The sequence below is a fragment of the Camelus bactrianus genome, chromosome 8, assembly GCF_048773025.1.
Source record: "Camelus bactrianus isolate YW-2024 breed Bactrian camel chromosome 8, ASM4877302v1, whole genome shotgun sequence".
NCBI classification, from domain to species: Eukaryota; Metazoa; Chordata; class Mammalia; order Artiodactyla; family Camelidae; genus Camelus; species Camelus bactrianus.
In genome coordinates this window covers 77172603-77194373 of record NC_133546.1, presented here as the reverse complement: position 1 = coordinate 77194373, position 21771 = coordinate 77172603, and the positions used below count along the sequence as shown (strand labels likewise).

General features: G+C 41.4%; 1 protein-coding gene across 3 annotated transcripts in view; it reads right to left on the bottom strand.

Moving 5' to 3' along the window:
• KCNQ5 (potassium voltage-gated channel subfamily Q member 5) overlaps positions 1 to 21771 on the bottom strand; it is a 451726-nt gene that overhangs the window by 65373 nt on the left and 364582 nt on the right. For all 3 annotated transcript variants that reach the window (XM_074368770.1, XM_074368771.1, XM_074368772.1), the window contains exons 6-7: positions 11434 to 11544; positions 5001 to 5096 (exon numbers count right to left, since the gene is read on the bottom strand). In XM_074368770.1, the coding sequence (XP_074224871.1) occupies positions 5001 to 5096; positions 11434 to 11544 (207 nt within the window). The remainder of the gene's footprint in view (positions 1 to 5000; positions 5097 to 11433; positions 11545 to 21771) is intronic.

Below are 21771 nucleotides of genomic sequence, written 5' to 3'. Positions count from 1 at the left end.
AGGAAGCAAGCATATACAATGGAGAAAAGGCAGTCTCTTCAGCAGGTGGTGTTGGGAAGACTGGACAGCAGCATGTAAATCAATGAAGATAAAACACTCCCTTACACCATACACACAAACAAACTCAAAATGGCTTAGAAGACTTAAACATAAGACAGGACACCATAAATCTTCTAGAAAAGAACATGGGCAAAACGTCATCTGACATAAAGCAATGTTTTCCTAGGTCAGTCTCCCAAGGCAATAGAAATGAAAGCAAAAATAAACAAATGGGACCTAATTAAACTTACAAGCTCTTGCACAGCAAAGGAAACCATATAATGAAAAGACAACCTATGGACTGGGAGAAAATATTTGCAAACGATGTGACTGACAAGGGCTTAACTACCAGGATATATAAACAGCTCATACAACTTAATAAGAGACAACCAAACAACCCAATCCTAAAATAGGCAGAAGACCTAAACAAGCAATTCTCCAATGAAGACGTACAAATGACCAATAGGCACATGAAAAGATGTTCAACGTTGCTAATTATCAGAGAAATGCAAATCAAAACTACAATGAGGTATCACCTCACACCATTCAGAATAGCCATCATTAAAAAGTCTACAAATGCAAATGATCGAGAGGTGTGGAGAAAAGGGAACCTTCCTACACTGTTGGTGGGAATGTAAATTGGTGCAGCCACTACAGAAAACAAAACAGTATGGAGATTCCTTGACAATCTAAAAAAAAAAAAAAAAAAAAGGCAAATGAACTTATTTACAAAACGGAAACAGACTCACAGACATAGAAAACAAACGTATAGTTACCAGCAGGGGGTGGGGGGATGAAGAGGGTGGGAAGGGATAAATTGGGAGTTTGAAATTTGCAGATACTAACTACTTTATATAAAAGAGATGAACAAGTTTCTACTGTATAGCACAGGGAACTATATTCAATATCTTGTAGTAACCTATAATGAAAAAGAATATGAAAACAAATATATGTATGTATACGTATGGCTGAACTATTATAATGTGCACCAGAAATTGATACAACATTGTAAACTGACTATTCTTGAATTCATCCCCCCCAAATCTACTGTTAATAAAGCAAAATTGGAAATGCTCAGTGATGAACAGCACAGTAAAGAGATGAGCTGCGCTATGTCAGCCTAACGGAAGAGGATAGAGTCATGGTGCACCTTAACTGCACTCAACAATATGGATGACCCTTCCATCAACAACACTGAGGGAGAGCAGCAAGACACAAAGGTACAAAACAGGGAAGCTAATCTCTGCTGTTGGGAGACGGCAAAGCAGGGCCCCATGGGGGACAGAGGTTGAGAGAGAGTGTGCGGACATCCAGGTCACCATCTGCTTCTTTACCAGGTGCTGGCTATACAGCAGCGCTCAGTTTTCTTAGGGTACGTGCTGTATTCCGTCGCATTAGACTTTAGTAAAGTGTTCAAGGAGGGATATAAAAAACTAGAAAAATACATGGTAGGTAGGGCCTGAGGGTTTTTTATATTATTAAGGAAGGTTTAAATAATTAAAGTGGGCTCCCAAGGCCTGGAGCCTTGCTCACACGTTGATTTAACCTAAAAATCTGCGAAGACTTAACAAAAAGCATCTTGGCATCTTATAGAGAATGAAGCAATTATCATTGTATTATCTTGAGATTTTAGTTCTTGCAAATATTGCACCAACACAATCTACAGAGCGATTTAACTAGTCACTAAAAACACATGGGTTTACTGTTGCAGCTTCTTCTGTAGCGAAGGCCAGAGACCCTCCCATGCCTTGACAGCAGAGATGGCTGCTTTTTTGAAAAAAACCTTTTTACTGAAGTGTAGTTGATTTATAACGTTAGTTTCAGGTGTACAGCAAAGTGATTCAGTTATACATATAATACATGTATATATTTTCTTTTCAGATTCTTTTCCATGGTATGTTATTACAGGAAATTGAATAGAGTTCCCTGTGCTATACAGTAGGTCCTTGTTGTCTGAGATGGCTGCTTTAATTAGACAGTTTTCATAAAAGGCATCACATACATGTGAACTCAGGTAACTTGAAAACAGGACTCAGGTAGAACTAAGAAGTACAAAGCAGGTCTGGGCATTGCTAGATAACAATGACAAAAAAGAATCCCAAACAACAAGATGACAGAAGATGGGACCAAGACATTGCTTGCCAACGCTCTGAAGAATGGGGAGCCAAAGAGGCCACTCTTAGAAAATTGAAAATTTTCTTAACAATGAGACTGGGCTTCTTGCTCTTCCTCAATTGACCTCAACAGCTAAGCTCTTATGCCCTTCATTGCTCTTCTCCTAAGAACGTCTTGTAAATGGGAAGCAGAGAGGGAGCAAGGGGCGTCTGTCCCAGGGCCGAGGCAGGTTAGCAGCCAGGATGGAGGTGGGGAGCGGGGCCCTCTCACCCCTCCACCCTAATAACTTTGTCCTGTCCGAGCTCGCTCTCTCTCTCAGTAACTGCTTCCGCCGCTGAAACTCAAGGCCACAGCCATGTGCTCAAGATGCTCCTATATTTAAAGCCAAAATCACACGGTGGTTGGCAAGAGAAAAAAGAATGCCCAGAGGGATTTAATCTGCACAGTGCATCTACTCCCACGGATAAGTCAACAGGAAGCAAAATGGAAGCCAAATCGTCATTTACCAAGCGACCCTGGTCCTCGAGGCAGCCAAAGAAACTCAGACTTTGGTCTGTAATTATAAGCACAACCTCAGGATGATTAAGTTTTTACGGAGTATTTCACTTATATTGTTTGCTGTCTTGCCATTACGGCGCATTTGACCTTTTCTGGAAATTTTAATTTCAGCTCACCATCCAAAAGTATAATTAACGTAGAATTGGTGTCTTTTTCAAGGTACGGAATTTAAGAACTCAGAGAACTAAAAGATTCAGGATGAAAACCAGCAATCCCTTCCCCCACCTCACTTCTTACTAATTTTTGTTTCTCTGTGGCAACCCCTTCAATTTTTACTAAAAAAAAATTTTTGTTGCTTTTTTGTTTTCATTGTTTCTATTTTTTAAAGTAAAGTGGAAATTTCTTATTTATTTATTTATGGGGGGATGGTAATTTGGCTTATTTATTTATTTATTTTAATGGAGGTACTGGGGTTTGAACCCAGGACCTTGAATGTGCTGAGCGTGCACTCTACTACTGAGCTATAACCCCCTTCTTTTAAAAATTGTTTTTTATTTACTCATTTTGGGGGGGAGGGGCAGAAGTAATCAGGTGTATTTATTTTAACGGAGGTACTGGGGATTGAACCCAGGACCTTGTGCATGCTAAGCACACTCTACCACTGAGCAGTACCATCCCCATCTTGAAGTGTCTTGAGATGCTCATCCCAAGGCTTCAGTAACGTATTTCTGAGGCTGTAAGTGCCGCTGTTTGAAAGGCATAAAGGATTCTGTTTCAGACACTGGGGATTTGAGTCCTAGCTCCTTCCAGGCTTGTCCTGAGGATTAAGTGACATAATGTATCAGAAACACTCTGCAAACCAAGAAGCCCTTCGAAAGTCTTAGGCATTATTAATAAAAGCTGTGGCATTTGGGCAGGAATTCAAAACATTACTGAGAGCTGCTTTCTTTTCCCAGACTACTCCAGTTGAAAGAAAAAGTTAATTTAAATGAATCACATGGAGATATTGACACAGCCAAACGTCCTCCGCATTGCCGGGCTTTTAAACGTTTTCCTGAAACCCTGACACGCTGGTTAATGTAGTTGTCTCGCCGACCACGTGACAAAGCAATCTGGGCATCTCCAGTGCCCCTCTGGAAAGAGAGTAGCTCTGGCTTAAAACAAATGCACTTGTTCTTGGTCTTGATGCTTTGTGTGCTCAGCAAACCAAGGCAGGTTTACTGAGTAGGAAAAGGAGTAGATCAACAAACGAGGTCACCCCCACCCCCAATCCACCATGCAAACCTACAATGTAAATTGAAACAATGTTCTTATTACTATCCCATGAAGACAACTCTCTCGCACCTCAGGTCACCACCCCAAAGCCCTGTGGTCTAGGAGTTCTGAATCTTCCACTACTTGGCAGGCAGGGGGTCCAGGGAAGAAGTTTAGATTGGATAATCATCTAGTCTATAATTAAATGTAAACCTCACAGTGTGGATCCAGAGAAAAATATATTTAGTGATTTTTTTTTTGTGGGGGGGAAGGTAACTAGGTTTATTTATATTTGATGGAGGTACTGGGGACTGAACCCAGGACCTAAGCATGCATGCTACCACTGAGCTATACCCTCCCCCCTTATTTTGTGATTTTGAAATAAGCAGAACCATCCTGCTCCTAGGATGGTTCTACTCCCCAAAGATCCAGAAGGCAAAAAGAGAAGCATTCCTTTCAGTGCTAAAGCAATTCCTGAGTTATTGACAAGAAAATGAAACGCTCAGCAACCCATGTGTTATGAGTTAGCTTCAAATAATATGCCCATTATTTCATACACTCAAACATGGATGGATTCCATAATTCCACCAGCTTTTAAAATAAGATAACTATTCCAAGTTATCGCTCTAGATGGCATTAAAAGTGATTTCGAAAGTGCTAAACCTTGACGTTCTAAATAAATACGTTGTTCTTCAGAACAGCCGCATTCATCAGGGTTTGTGGCTGTGATGCGGGGAACAGTGCCCCGCTCTGCTCCATCACTTAATGATCAATTACATTTCACCAAGTCAATCACAGGGCTGACGTGGTCGTTCCAGGAGCAACCCCTCGGCCAACCTCGGCACCGGCTTGCTGGCTCGGTTAATTAATCCGCATCGAGCGAGGACCATCTATTGAACATATGTATTATTTTTATGTTTGGGAGGGGAGAGCACTTGCCCAAATCCAAGACTGTACATTAAGTTCTAGCTTCACTTTTTAAAAACAAAATAGAAGAGTAGCTCTTCTAAGCTATGTCATCTAGAGATTGGAACCTGACCCCACAAACTCTTCCAAGGACAGAACTTCCCTCTACCTGCCATCCTGACGTTTACCTGAATGAGGTTGGCAGCTGGGTTCCTTCTTTTCTCAAAGTGTTTCTGGCGATGCTGTTCTTGTACTTTTAATGCAAAACCCGAGCCAAGAATGCCCTGGAACAAAATACAAAAATAGGACTTAAATTTTTTTTCCCCAAAGCACCATTAAATGATACAAATATTAAAAAAAAAATCCCTCTAAAATAAGTCTGAGAAAAGACAAACAGTAAGCCACCAGTCCATAAACTTACTACTTATGAAAACCAACACTATTTCCTCTTATTGTAACATCATCGGCCAATGGCAACTTGTCCGGTAAGAAATGGAACAAATTGTATTCCTTAGGAAATCAACCAGGCGTTGCCATGACAGTCTATTCTGGAATAGTGGGAGGCACTAATTACAAATGAAAATGACCCTTTTAAAGAATTTTTTTTGGCTTGGCCTCTCTGGCATTTCTTTAAAAAATTTTTTAATTGAAGTATAATCGACTTACAATGTTGTGTTAATTTCTGGTGTACAGCATAGTGATTCAGTTACAAGTATATATGTTTTCCTTTTCATGTTCTTTTCGATTAAAGGCTATTACAAGGTATTGAATATAGTTCCCTGTGCTATACAGTAGGACCTTGCTGTTTATCTATTTTATACATAGTAGTGTGTATCTGCAAATCTCTCCAGCATTTCTTTTTGTCTAAACTAGAGAGAATGTTCGTATCCAGTGACTGACAGAGGTGGATTTAAAATTCAGGACTCGCTAATGTTAATGTCTTGTCGACGTGGACATGGAAGTTTTTCCTAGCACTTTGATGACACCACTAAATTTTATATTTCCCATTCATGAAATGATGGGAGATGGAGTGTTTAAACCTGTACCAGTTTAATTCTCCACAATGCTCTAAGTCTACACCTACCAAAGTAAAGCAAAAGTGGGGAAGGACCATTGTCCAGATGAGACACACACTCGGTTTTGGAGACATAGAACATTTTCCACTTTGCCTGTTTGGACAGTGAGGACAGGAGCACACGCCTGTTCTCCTGGGTTCCAATCTCACACTCGTGGTGTTCCTTACCTTTTGGTTTTGGCTCATCTATTCAGATCTGGGGCTGAGTAAGATCAGCATGTTCCTCCCGTGTTTATATTTGTTGTTGTTGTTGTTGTTGGCTGGTTTGCCTCCTTCTGCCTATCATCTTGTTTTGCCAAACTTCTGGCTCTTTGCTCTGCCCCTCTTCTCAGTTTGCTCTGGTCTGAGCTTGTGGAATCAAGATGCTTCGTCTCAGCCTCGAGGTGAGCTTGGCTTCTGGAGTTTGCTAGATTCAGTCTCTGGGCTGGGCTGTAAATCTCCACTTTATTGGCATGGGATGTGGAGCATCTGCTTTCAAGTCTGGGACGTGACTTGCTAGCTATAAATTATGAGCTTTTCATTAAACTTCAAGGAGCCTAAACCTTAGGTTAGAAACGGGTATCTTATAAGCTCTCAGTCAGTATCTGCCGTAGGTAAGGAATGGTGGTTGTTCTTTTCTTTATATCCTTGAAGTTGCTCAAAGACAGCACAGGCTGCCTGAGGGGGTGGTGGGTCTCTCGTCCCTGGGACGTGTTAAGTCTCAGTGGGTGACAACTTGGCTAGGATATTTTCGGGCCCCGGATAACCTTTAACCCTCCTTCTTATCTTGAGATTTCACAATTCCTAGTACCTCTGTGACAATGACCAGATAATAAATAATGCAATTATGTTTAATAATACAGTTATACAGTAGTACTGTTGCTGTTAGTGAGCAGTGATCTATTCCATTATTAATCAGGATGAATGCCTGCACTATGAAATTAGAAAATACACCAGGGGTTCTGTTGCCATCTCTCTTTCTCAGTGACTGTCTCGAGATTTTCCTCTCACACAGGTGGTTTTTGTCTTGGGGAGGAGGTAATTAAGTGAATTTATTTATTTTCATTTTTTCAGTTTTATTGGGTAGAATTGTTACAATTTGACTGTACATATACAATACATTGCCTGTAAATACATATACACAGTAATTTATGTTTAATGGCAGTTCTGGGAACTGAACCCAGGACCTCCTGCATGCTAAGCACGTGCTCTACCGTGAGCTCTACCCTCCCCCCACATCTCACACAGGTGATGACCGAGCAAACTAAGCTTTGTGAAACCCTGGTCTGTAGAATCTTATTTGTAGATTTAAACAACATTTCCCTCCATTTAGAGGTTATAAAAATGGCCCTCCATTCCCAAATCCAAGTCAACTGCAGTCATCCGTAACTCCTAAATTTTTCTTCCTGCTACTTAAGATCATTTAGGAGAGATTTATTTATCTTCCTTTTCATGCCATTTTTCATGAAGTTTAAACACGTAAGAGATGATGAAGCAGCAGAATGTACAGCATATATTTATATTATGTATATTATGTATTTACATTACATGTGTGTATGTGTATAATCTGCTCGTATGCAGCATAATTTAGATTTTGTAGACTCTGAAGTTACAGCAATGGCTACCATTTGTGAACACTCATTACATAAATATGAGGCTCAGGGTTAAGTCCCTGTTGGAAAATGAAGACAGACCCTGCGTACCGCAAACTGAGGGCCTGCCAAACAATTTAAAATGTGGTGAAAGTCACACTGGCATTGCTTGGAAACAGATACTAGTAGATGGCAAATGTTTGCTCCATATCTCTTGAGCCAGACTGTACATCACAACAGTTATTAAAACAGGTCTGCGCATCGTCTCAGCCCGGCTCCAATCCAATTTTCTTCCACCCCTCTTAGTACATAGCTCAGACACATAAATACAGGTCTGCTAAAATAAAGTCTATTAGGTCATATATATATCTCCCATAAGTTATAAAAGTACGTATATGAAAAACATAACTTACGTACTGTTCCTTCAAATGTCAATACCAATAGATACAAATTCTCAGAAACTGAGTTTTGTTTTTATTCATTTCCCAAGATCAGATAACTTAAATTTTTAGGTTTTATTTTTTTAATCTTATTAAATTTTTTTCTTTTTCTTTTTTTTTTTAGGTTTTAAGTTTTAGTCCTCTGCTAAGTCCTGCATAAATAACGAGTAGGAAGAAAACGTGTCTTTTTTTTTTTTTTTTTTTTTTGTATAGAGGTACCAGGGATTGAACTCAGGACCTCATGCCTGCTAAGCCTGCATTCTATCTGCCACTGAGCTGTACCCTCCCCCTGAGAGCATGTCTTGTTGAACATTCAAGATGTTGATCCTGCGTCACCTTCCAGGTTCCAAGAGCTTATTTACACCCCGTACTTGGCAAACAGGCTAGACCGAGGTTGCTCTTAGCAGGAAGGAAGGGTGCGTCGCGTTGTGGACAAAGGCCTGTCCCTCGGGGCAACGTCAGGGCTGGGTGGCCTCTGTGTTCTCCCTGGCCAAGAGATGCAGTGGGCCTCAGAGGAGGGGACCCTGGTGGAGCCTGGATCTTGTGGTCTGCGTGGCTCTGTGATGTGCAGAAGCCTCCTTCTGTTTTGAGGGAAAGATGGGGAAAGGTTCTTCTCTCTCGGTCCTCGGGTCTCCTGGTGGGAAGGAACCTCAGAAAGGGATGGCCCACAGTCCACCTCCAACTTTCTCAGCATGCCAATATGTTCCTCTAAAGTTCAGTCAGACAACACTGCTGGCCAGCGGGTGCGCATGGCATCCCCAGCCACCTGAAGCTGTACATGAAGCACTGAGTCCCTCACTCAATAAGTAAGAACTTAGCACCCAGTGGGAGGTTGCAGTGGAAAGACCCACAGTCAAGTCTACTTTTCCTGGCATTGTTAGGGAACGTTCTACTCTGTGCCAACACGATTTTCAGATTTCCAACATATATTAATTTACTTTGCATGTGAAAATTGTAATCACTTTACTGGGAAACCTTTCCAGGAATGACTTCTTAGTCTCTGACCTTCCACCTAACAGAGCCACACGATTTAACCTCCCCGGGATGGTCCCAAGTTCATTACAGAGACGGGGTGTTTGCAGTGCTGGGTGCAGTCAGCTCCTGGGGCGGGGGCACCGCCCTTCACGCTGGGTGGCCCCAAGTCTTTACACCTTTGGAACTCTTACATCTGCTTGCTTCTTACAGATTCTCTCTGTACTTTGTCCTCCACTGTTTCTTCCTGTTGTAGTGTTTCTTCTGTCCACCTACTTCCAGATTTGCTGTTTACAATCTTCCAAGACTTGAGAGACTAGAGAGCTCAGCTTATCAGAATTTTCTCTAAATTAGGAAGAGGTTATGAATTAGCCTCAAGGAGCCCTCCTGTGAGCGCACGCGCGCGCGCACGCACACACACACACACACACACACACACACAGTTGCCGGCTTGAACAGTCTAAATGTCATCCCCTTCCTTGTTTGTCATTCTTGAGGGACCACCTGGTCTGTTATGTGTGTGGCCTCGGAAGAGGTATAAACACAACAGGAGCAGGTGTCTGGTGCTGTTATTTTGGAAAAAGCCCACGACTGCGTCTTGTTGTTTAAAGATATTTCCCGTAGCGAACCTGGTTATTAAGGGGGTTTCTGCTCTTTTCTGGATTACTAAGGTTGATGATTCTGTCGACTCTGTGTGAGATGCCTTTTTGTCTCTCGTTCCTTTTGTGGTCTTTCAACAGGAAGCACAGATTCCCAGATTCACACAGGAAAATGGAAATAACACTTTGTGGAAGTTTCCTTCGTGACCAGCACTTGACTTCATTACTTCACTGGTCATCACAGAATGTTTCCAGGTGTGATAATTCTTCCCACATGTTGGTGACAGAGAAATGCCCCCAGGTTTCTGTGATGGGCTAAATGTGTCCCTCCAAAGCCACAAGTTGGAGTCCTAATCCCCAGGATGTCAGAGTGTGACTTTATTTGGAAAGAAGGTCTTTGCAGAGGTAGTTAAGTTCCAGTGAGGTCATTAGGATGGGTTCTAATCCAGTAGGACTGGTGTCCTTGTGAGAGGACATCTGGACCCAGATGTGGGCAGAGGGAGGTGATGTGAAGACACGGGGAGAAGATGGCATCTATGCGCCAAAGGAAGAGGCTGGAACAGATCCTTCTCTTGCAGCCCTTGGAAGGAACCAGCCCTGCCGGCTCCTTGATTTTGGACTTCCAGCCTCCAGAACCATGAGACCATACAGTTCTGTTGTTTAAGCCATGCCATCCAGTCTCTGCTACCTTGTTACGGCAGCTCCAGTAAACAAATACAGTCACACGTAGGTGGCCTGTCACAAAACCAGAATTCAAGCTGAGGTCTGATGCTCAGGTCAGGCATGGTCTCTTCAGCCCCTTTGCTGGTCTTGTGTGGCCTGGGGTACGACCGGCTAGTGAGTGTGGACTTGAACACCAGCCATGGGGAGGACAGGAATGTCCTCTGCACTCATGGACAGGGCTGTGCTGCTGAAAGTCCCCTCTCTATGGGCTTCCTGTGGGGGGTGGTGCTGCGGTCCCTGCTGGGCAGATGCCGTGACCTGCGTCAGCTTGTGTCTGGACCAAGACCGAGGCTACTGTTCCTTAAGCGTGATGCTGCCTCTGTTCTAATACTCCTGTTTGTTGGCTATTTTCCGACAAAGTGAGAGTTGGGGATGGAGGCAAATTGTAATATTTTGACCAACTTCCTTTGAAGACACAGGAGGATAAAACAATCAGAAAGGCAAGCTTTACTCTATATAAAGTAGATGAAAAATAAATTTCTTCTGTCTAGCACAGGGAACTATAGTCAATATCTTGTAATAACCTTTAATGAAAAAGAATATGAAAACAAATATAAATATATATATATGCGCACAACCAGGACATTGTGCTGTACACCAGAAACTGACACATTGTAACTGACTGTACTTCAATAAACAAACAAACAAAAAGAAAAACAAGCTTCATCCATTAAAGAGCAAATAATCAGAAGAGATTATTAAGAGAAGATAAATGTTCTCTTCATTCCGGTAAGATTCAGAGGTGGGCCATTAACAAAAATCAAAGACAATGACACCAAGAATAAATCATCTGATACACATAAAACACTGTAAACTGCCATGTTTTCCACTCAAATGGGTCTGAAGAGGTAAATACTCCACTTGCGATCACCCGTTTCCTCAGCAGCCCACACCTCCTCCCCCAAATTGGAGCCATCAATTTCAAAAGAAGGTATCTTTACGTCTTTACACGTCTTTCATCACATTAGTAGCAGGCTGACTGAGAGGCGATGCTGTCTGAATTACTGTTTGGTCCTAAAGACCTGGCTGGTATAGAACTCTCGGGCTGAGTGTTTCCAAGAAAAGATCGTATTTGATAAATTATCCAACTAGCTATATATAGAAAAGTCAAGATCACAGCAGAAAAACCATATTTGTAAACGATAAGAGCTACGTTCCAGGGCACCCCAGTCTGTGAAAGTGCGTGCTAATAAACCTCTAAGATGGAAGCGAAAGTGCTTTAGTTTTGCAAAGATACTCACGGCAGGAAGTGCAAAGAAAGAAATGCCCAGGAGAGCGAAGCCTGCCGAGAGCAATCTTCCCAGCCAGGTCAGGGGCGTTTTGTCTCCATATCCAATTGTGGTCAACGTTATCTACAAACAAAACAGACAGGACGCGCAGCTTAAGTGCCGGGAAGGAACATGAGGGCCCACGAACAGGAGGCATGCAACGTTTCCACTAAATCATTATTCAACCAGTCCTGTTGGCGCATTTTATTACCATGCTTTAATTTTCCATGACGCATAACAGAACTTCTCTTTGTTTAAGGAAGGGAATAACCTACATACTTGTTACTCCCTTACAACACAGTTTTCCATCTTTTCTAAATGTTATCCCAAGAAAGGTCACTGAAGTAAGTGGATACCATCAGTGATACAGAAATGATAACACCGTGGATTTAGGACTGGATCAGAACACAGAACGATCATTTACATGAATTAAAGCTGCCCGTTTATGACCTCGGCAGGCATTTCCTGAAGGTCTGCTGTGTGCAAGGTACGTGTCTTGGTTTGTAGTGGAATAAAAACAAGACGTACAGAGTTCCCATCCTGAGCTATTCATGGTATCAGAAGGGAGATATGTCACACACAGTTCATGGAAACACAAAATCAGACAAGAGAGGTATTATGATGAATGCACAGATAATCTACTGTGTGAATTCAAAGAACAGATTATTATTTAAAAATTTATTTTGTGGGAGGTTAATTAGGTTTATTTAATTATTTAACTTGCATTTTTTTCTTTTTCAGTTTTATTAGGTGGAATTATTACAGTTCGACTGCACATACACATTATATTGCATGTAGATACATATACACAGTACACTGCACATGTTTTTTAAGTTTACATGTATGTACTGATCATTGTTTCTAAGAACAGATTAGAACTTTAACTTTTTTTTAACTTTTTTTTTATTGAGTTATAGTCATTTTACAATATTGTGTCAATAAAGCTTTAACTTTTTAAACTTACATAGTTACCAAAGGAATAAAGCCAACCACAAAATAAGAATCAACAGAATGCAGTAATCCAATCATAAGGGACAATCAAATGTGCTTACACATATTCAAGAAATCAATCATCTTCGTTATAAATAATAAATAGTTCATTTGTGTCATTATTATTGCTATTAGTTTTTGGATTTCTCATATAAATGATGTCATACAGCATATTTCTTTCCTTTTTTAATTGATGTTACTTATTAATTTTTAATGGCAGTACTGGGGACTGAACCCAGGACCTCATGCATGCTAAGTATGCATTCTACCACTGAGCTATGCCCTCCTCTCCTTGAAGGACAGATTATTATTAGCTTAGAGAGCTGAAGCCCCTTTATGGGGGAGATGGCATCATACCTAGGCTGTGAAGGAGGGGTAATATTTTGAGAGGCAAAAATGATAAGGAGGGTGACCTCGGGAAGGAAACAGTGAGATGAAATAGAGTAGGTTTGGGAGCGTCTGTTCAGTTGGGCTGGAGCCTGGTGGGTCTGGAGAGGATTAATGGGAGAGGAGGCTAACTAGCTGTGCTGGAACTGGATCCGGGTGTCTTTGAAAAGTGATCATTGGATCACATCTCTCCCATGGTCAGGCTGCTTCCAGGTTGCCCACGTTCCTTAGAACAGGGTCCCAGCTCCTCTGTAGAACCTACGAGGTTCTGCTCCATCCTAAGAATGATCAGGTGGCTGAGTCAGCACAGCACCCAGGGGATCATCCGAAAGTGGACAGGAGAGAGATGAGTCTGGGAAGTTCAACCGAAGTGCATTTAAGGACTGTCTGGGAGGAAGAGGAAGACTAAATCAACATGGCTTGAAAATTTCAAGTGGGAAGACGGTTGCAGCAGAAATAAAAATAAGCTAAAGAGAGAGAGAAGGGAGGGATAAATTAGGAGTTTGGGGTTAATACTACTATATGTAAAACAGATAAACAACAAGGACCTCCTGAACAGCACAGGGAACTATATTCAATATCTTATAATAACCTATCATGGAAAAGAACCTGAAAAAGAACATACATGTATAACTGAATCACTATGCTGTACACTAGAAACTAACACAACATTGTAAATCAACTATCCTTCAGTTAAAAGAAAAAAATAAATATTAAAAGAAAGAGAAGTTTTTGAAGCAAAGATGAAGACTTCAGTTTTCAAATAAGGGTTTTTAAAATGTCTGTGTGATGCTGATCCAGAAATGTCGAGCAAGGAATTAAGAATCAGAGCTCGAGCTGTGGGAGCGACTGGGTTTGGCCTGAGGTTTGGGGTTTGGAAATGGGCACAAAGTGATTGCAGAGGCTTTGTGATGAAATGAGGCTGCACAGGGTACAAAGAAGGGGAAAAGGGACACCCCCTCAGGAAACACAGATCTCTAAGGGATGGGAGGGAAGGGAAAGCCAGAGAAGAATACACTCTGGGGACTAGGAGTGTGTTATATAAATGGAAACTCAATGGAGGAGAGAGTGTTCCCCAAAGGACCAGGTGGTCCCTGAGGTCACAGGCTCACAGAAAACAAGGAGAAAGGGGATTAAGAAAAGATACTGGACACAGATGGTGTTCCCTGGTGATTTCTAAGAAAGTGATTGTTTCAATCCTGTTATCTCATCTGGGTTTTGAAGAAGGGGTGCCATTTTGAGAGGCAGAAATGGTAGAGGGAGATAAACTCCATGATGCTAGACCCTTTGGAAGTGTTCCACTCAGCTCAGCTGACCACCCCTCCCTAGAATCTCTCTTCTCTCCTCCCTTTTGTGGTTTTCCCTTGGCATTTTCGGTGTCCCATTTTATGTGATTCCTCCTACTGTGAAGAGGGGAGGGCTGGTGGCTGTCTGATGGGGTGAGGTACCCAAGGAGGCAGGGGATGTAGGATCAGGACAGAGTCGGAGAGATTAGCCTTGGTAGTGTGAAAGGACAGCCCTTCCATCAAAGATGTAGACACAGTGTGAGTGGAGGGTGGAACTGGAATGCTCAGGACAGTCTCCTTCAATCCCAGGGAAGAAGGCAGGACCATCTGTGGGGAGAGAAAGGCTTGGAACAGGGGAAGGTCTTGGGCCATGAGAGTGTGAGAGGGACCCTGTGATAGAGCCTAGCATGGAACCAAGAGGCCTCCTGGGTGGAGGAGACTCATTTGAGGATGAAAAGAAGGAACTGGTAGTAGAACACAGCAGCCAAGTTAGTAAGATGTCACCAGCAGCATTTGTAGGGAATTCTCTAAGGAACTGCTTGAGGCTGCAGAGAAAAATACTCCTGGCTTGGTGGGAGGGTGTAGCTCAGGGGTAGAGCACATGCTTAGCATGCAAGAGGCCCTGGGTTCAACCCCCAGTGTCTCCATTAAAACAATTAAATACATACATAAATAATTCTAATTACCCTCCCCCCCAACAACAACAACACAATACTCCTGGCTTAGTTTAATTATAGGTTCCCAATCTTAAATATGTGGGAAAGAGTCTAATCTACTGTGCTTTTCCTGCAACATAGCTTAATCCTTTACAGTGGTTTATTAATAATAATGAATGGAAGGAGAAATTTCACGGTTTGGTCACAGCAATAATGCCACATTTCATGGTTTGCGTTACATTTTAGTTTTACATCTGAGCTGTTCTAGTCCGCCCAACGCTCAGAGGGTGTTTAATGCTAAACAACTGACTCGACCCTGGAAGGACAGGACAGCAAAGTGAGGATGTGCTCAGTCCCGGTAAGAGGTCCAGGCAAAGAGCGCCTGCGCCCTCATTCTGAGTTCAGGGCTGCCCCGGAAGGCAAGGTGGTCTGTGGGGGAGAGGAGGTGCTGTGGACCCTAGTCCACACCCGGGGGTACCCCTGGGGATGGCAAAGACTCCACCCGCCTTGTCTGCTCTGGGCTTCCAGCTCCCAGCACTCCCTCCACCTAATTTTGAAGTCGCTCAGTGTCGCTTGATTGAGAGTGTGGGAACCTTTAGTGACCAGGCCGGGATTTGGCACGAGGATGCAGTTTTGTCTCCCTCTGTGCCAGGGAGGGGAGTGGTGCCTTCCCTGGAGAGCACATGGTTTCAGTTCTTATGACTGCAAAGGGGACAACTGGTCTCCAAATCACTGGTCAGATTCTTTTTCATTATAGGTCACTGCAAGACATTGAATATAGTTCCCTGGGCTGTATGGTAGGATCTTGTTGTTTATCTATTTTATATATAGCAGTATCTGCAAATCTCAAACTCTCAATTTATCCCTCCCCTACCTTCCCGCCCCCCCCGTAACCATACGTTTGTTCTCTATGTCTGAGTTTCTTTCTGTTTTGTAAATAACTTCATTTGTGTCATTTTTTTAAGATTCCACATATAAGTGATAGCATTGGGTATTTTTCTTTCTCTTCCTGGCTTACTTCACTTAGTGTGATGATCTCTAGGTCCATCCATTGAATTTACTTAAAAAAATTAAAAGATGAATTAAAGAGAATTTGGATATCTCTTTTCGTGTGGTTTTAGGCAGAGTGTACTTCCACTGAGCAGGAGGACACCATTCATCGTCAGACTTGATGACTCCAGGTAGACGCTGGGAGAAGCGGCTGACAGGACATATCAGGACCCTGGGGACTGGCCCACTCAACCTGTGGTCCCAGGAAGCTGGCCTCAGCTGTGCTGGTCGTTTGTGTGGTGTCTCCAGTTGGGCTGTTTACTTGAAGGTGATTTGTCAGATGGGAACAGCTCAGATACATTTTTGTTTTTGTGCCCCATCTGTTCCATTGCAGTCATGCAGATAAGAAAACATAGTTTCCAAAAGTCTGTGGGTTGCAAATGTTGGCATAAAGGTGTAATTGTAGCCACAGGATCAGAGGTAGGCTCCGGGCACTTCAGAATGTTCAGCAATCAAGACTTTCTTCCTCAGGAATAATAGTGTGAAATGAATGCAAATTCCGGTCCAAGCTTTCTTGATTATTAAGAAATTTTTATTTATTTAAACATTGTGTGTGTGTGTGTCAGTGTGTGTGTGTGTGTGTGTGTGTGTGTGTGTGTGTGTGTGTGTGTGTGTGTGTTAAGGTAATTCTGTTCATTCATTCATTTATTTAAATGGCAGTACTGGGGATTGAACCCAGGACCCCATGCATGCTAAGCATGTGCTCTACTACTGAGCTGTACCTCCCAACCCCACCGCTTGATTTTCTTTTTTAATGGGATGGTAGAAGCTGTGTTCAGATTATAATTCAGACGTTGGTTAGGCTACAGTTACTTGTTTGTTTATTTTCAATAGCAGAATTAATTTGAGACCAGAAGCTATGAATCCTTCCTTCTTTTCTTTTAGCAACAAATCAACAAATATTTATTGGCCTGGCTTTGAGAATGTAATTATGAATAGTAGTTTATAGATAATGTATTCATGTCAACAAGTTAAGAATATAGTATTTGTAGATTTTCGTAGCACAGCATAATTTCCCCCTAAGGGGGTCCTTTTTAAAAAATAATTTTAATTTTATTTATTTAATTTTCTTTTTTCTTCTTTTTTTTTTTAACATTTCTTATTGAGTTACAGTCATTTTACAATGTTGTGTCAAATTCCAGTGTAGAGTGTAATTGACATACAGCACTGTGTAAGTCTAAGGTGTACAACACAATGACTTGACTTGCATAAACCATGAAATGATAATCACAGTAAGTTCAGTGAACACTGTCATCTCAAACAGATACATCATTCAAGAAATAGAAAAAAAATTTTTGTGATAAAAACTTAGGATTTACTGTCTTACCAACTTTCATATACAACACAGAGCTGTGTTAATTATATTTATCATGTTGTACATTACATCTCTAGTACCTATTTATCTTACAACTGGAAGTTTGTACCTTTCAACCACCTTTGTCCAGTCTTCCCTGCCTCCAATCCCTGCCTCTGGTAACCACAAATCAGATCTCCTTTTCTATGAGTTTGTTTTTGAAGTCTAATTGACCTACAGAGCTATGTTAGTTACTGTTACATGACATGGTGATTTGGTATTTTTATAACATTTAAAAATGATCACCATGATAAGTCTAGTTACGATGTCACCACACAAAGACATCACATAGTTATTGACTGTATTCCCTACACTATGTATTTCATGCCTCTGATTCATTTATTTTGCAACTGAAATTTGTACCTCTCAGTTTCCGTTATCTGTTTCTTTCCTTTCTGAATCCCCTGCCCTCTGGCAATCACCCATTTGTTTTCTGTATCTGTAACTCTGTTTCTGTTTTGTTACATTTGTTCATTTATTTTATTTTTTAGATTCCACATGTAAGTGAAATCATAACAGTATTTGTCTTTCTCGGACATATTTCACTTAGCATAATATCCTCTAGGTCCATCCGTGTTATTGCAAATGGCAAGATTTCATTCTTTTTTATGGCTGAGTAATATTCCATTATATTTATATCCCCCACATCTTCTTTATCCAGTCATTTGTTGATGGGCACTTGGGTTGCTTCTGTATCTTGGTTACTAATGCTGCTGTGAACATAGGGGTGCATGTATGTTTCCCAGTCAGTGTTTTTGTTTTCTCTGGATATATTTATCCAGAGAAATGGAATGGAATTGCTGGATCATGTGGTAGTTCTATTTTACTTTTTTTGAGGAGTCTCTATACCATTTTCCATAGTGGCTGCACCAATTTACATTCCTACCAACAGTGCATGGGGATCCTAAGGGGGCCCTGTAAGGGAGGATGAGTCATGTTGACAGTGGTCAACAATCTCCTGCTCCCCTTCCCTCCCTCCTCCCCTCCCCTCTTCTTTGCTTTTCTTCTCTTCTCTGGGCCACTTCCTGAGCATCTAGTTTCAGACAGTGAGTGGTCACAGAACCTGTGCAGTTAACTGTGAAATTTGGTTGCCTTGAACTAGTAGGATGGAAAGACGTTTGATCTTCAAACGTCAGAAACTCCTGCAGTGGTGGCATCATACAATTTGGGTTCTGCCATGGCAGGAAGCTCAGGCATTAGCATGCTATGTTGTTCTTCCAGGCTCATGGTCAAATATGTAATAATAGGAGAGGGGAAGGTACTGCTCAGTGGTAGAGCTCATGCTCAGCAGGCACGAGGTCTTAGGTTCAATCCCCAGTGCTTCTGTTAAAAACAAAAAGTAATGATAGTTGTGACTAACATCTGTCTTGTGTTCAGCAAAGTACATCTACATGCCCTAATCTCATTTAAATACACACAGCCACTTTGTGTTTGGGTAATACCACTTTCTCAGTTTTATAGAGATATTAAATAATTGCTTAATATCACGCCTCCTCTAAATCACAATGATGGGGCTGGAACCCAGGTCTCCTGACTGTAATTCTGTGTTTTTCAATATGGAATAATAATGTGGAATAATACTTATGGACTAATACTTATGGAATAACGCTTACAGAAGTATCCAGAGTCATGTGTGAGATGACAATATTAAAGAAACACTCTTCTTAGGAAAGAATCTCCCAGAGACACTTAGGACCAATATATTCTATAAATACACGCCATTGACGTAGGCATGGGACTGGTAGAGGTTAATAATAGCCAGGCTGTTTTGGTGGGCAGTGGCTGGGGCATGTGTGTCTCAGTTTTGCTTGGTAGTTAATAGTATTCTTGAATAATTAGGAACTGGTGTGTTGGTTATCTCATAGCCCAAGTAAGGCTTTGATATTGCCAGGTAATGCACTGGTGGTATGAAATACTTAACTTTTATTTACTGTACTGGCCACTCAGTCAGAAAACAGCAGCTTATATGAGGTTGCAGAAAACATTTTGTCCTGGTGAATCTAAGGGGAGTTGATTCTCAGAAGAGCAACTGGTATTATCAAGAACAAGGGTATCTTTGCTCTTTCCACAAATTTGTACCACTTCTTATTCTTAGATTTTGCAGGGGGACAGGACTCATGGCATCTATATGGGCTGTACACCCTGTTGAGTGCACACTATGAGTGCACACTATGTGTAGAGTCTTCCAAACGGTTTGCTTGGAGAAAGACTCTAAGATTTTTAGCATGAATTCTAGGACTAACTGGCTGACATTCCATTCTTCTACATGACTGAAGTAATCACTTCAAGCACGTGGTCTCTGGTGGAGGCTGCATTCAGATGCTTACTCAGGAGTTGATTTATGCTATCCGCTGCTGTAGGACATCTTTAAAAAAAAAAAAACCATAACACTGTCTTCATCACAGGAATAGTGGTAAATAGGAAGATGACAAACAGGCTTTCGAGAATAGGTCATTACCAGGAAAAATTACTTCAGAAGGACCACATCTCACATTATTTCAGAATAAATCTAAAGCAAATCAAAAGAAAGAAAATAATAACAGGAAAGAGGGAGATAATAATAAAGAATAACGCCAGGAAAACTTGCTCTTAAATTACTTCAGAAGCTTTCTTTTCTTTTTTTTTTTTTTTTTTAATGAAGGTACTGGGGATTGAACCCACGACCTCACACATGCTAAATAGGCACTCTACCACTGAGCTATATCCTCCCGTCTCAGAGTAAACCTAAGGCAACTGAAGAGGAGGAGGATGACGATAAAAAATGACATTAAATGGTGCTCCGCCCAGCCATCAGAGGATCTTCTTCAGCTGTAGCTACTGGGGCCTCAGCCCCTCCTCCACTTCCTCTGTCATCAATGCCTCTTCAGTTGTTACTTCAGAGCCCAGAACCTCTTTTCATTGAAACCCCCAGTTCCCGAGCCCCTTCTGTGCTTAAGCTGTGGGTCCACCAGGAAGGATACAGCTCTTTGTCCCTTTCGCTGTAAAGGTGACTCCATCTCCATCCACAACAGTGATGTCCGTATGGACAGTAGCCACCATCTTTGATTGGGCATCTGCCATGGTCTTAGTGACAGGCCTTTTATACCAATTATCCCACTCGATGAGCTGAGTACTATTGTTTGCTAGTATGTAGTTATTTTCAGAGATAAAAGTTTTCTGAATTGCTATTGGATTTGAGCAGTACTAGTCCTACTGTGTATTCCTCTAAAAGTTGGCTTTGGGGACAGCCTTCAGCATCTTCTTAATGGATGGAGTTTAGCAGTTAATGTTTAGAATTCACTGGCACACTGCAATGATAGACCACAAATTGTGGTTTTATACTTTATGCAGACACTTTCTTTTTTTAAATAAATGGGGATTTCCTTTTTTCACCAAAGCTTAGAGCTGATAAACACTCCAATTCAGGACACTTTCATTTCCTTATTTGTTCTGGATACTTCCATGGTTAGGAAGGTGTCCCTCACGTGCAGTACAGACAGTTTTAACTAAAAAGTATCCAGATATATTTCATTATGGTCTATAATTAAAGGTTTAGTATTCTAAATTTGTTTTACTTCACATTGGAGACCTAGTATATGTTCTTCTTATAAAGTATAGAAATAATAAGCTGTCTTGTTTGTTTTTTGTGTCTTTTTAGGCTTTAGACGATTTCATTAATGAGTTAGTTAATATCAACAGACCCCCCTATGGACCAACAAGGCCTTTTTTCATTCCTAGAATGATGACATCTTAGAAGATTTTTATTCTTGTATTCAAAATTAAATCTTTTTTCAATTTGATGAATTTTGATAGATGTATACACCCATGAAACCACCACCACAATCAAGACTAAAAAAAAAATTAGAGACATAATTAGGCCATTCAAAGAGCCTGTTAAGTACAGATTAAGCTTCAGTCAAAACACCATGACTCAAATGGAAATCGATGAGTAGATGAGGTGAGAGCAATGACCTTTGGAAACCCGCAACGTGGGTTATTCTGGACAAAGAAATGAACTGATGACTCAGTGAGAGGGAGACTCAGTTTCCTGCACACCATCGAACACACATTACAACAGTTCTGATTTGTGATAAGAAGAAAGTAAGACTAGTGGAAGGAAGGGGGCGGAGCCGCCAGCTGACTTTGCGGACACCTGCATCTCAATGGAGAGGGTGCACCTGAGAGTCTCTGTCCTTCGAGCATGTTACAATTACTAAAGAGAAGCAAACACTAAACTTAAGCTCTGAGCATTGCTTTGAACCCTGGGATGATACATTGTCTCCCTCCTGCTGGCTAGGGAAGCCTCCTGTTTGCTCATAGAGTTTACACAGTTCATCCCACTGTGAGTCACAGAATTTCATTTGTTCTCTACATATAGAAGGGATTTTGAGGCTGTCAGATGACGGCTCTTTCTTGAGTTTTCCAATTTTCTCCTCTCTAAATGGCTATTAGTGCTTGTGGGGGCGGGGAGGCATTGGAAATCAAATTATTGAATCAATAGAGGGCTTTGTTATCAATGACACAATCTTGTGGACATTTGCTCTAATAACTTAAAAAATCTTAATCTTCAGATGAATATATTTCTAATTCTTATTCACTTTATTGCTGC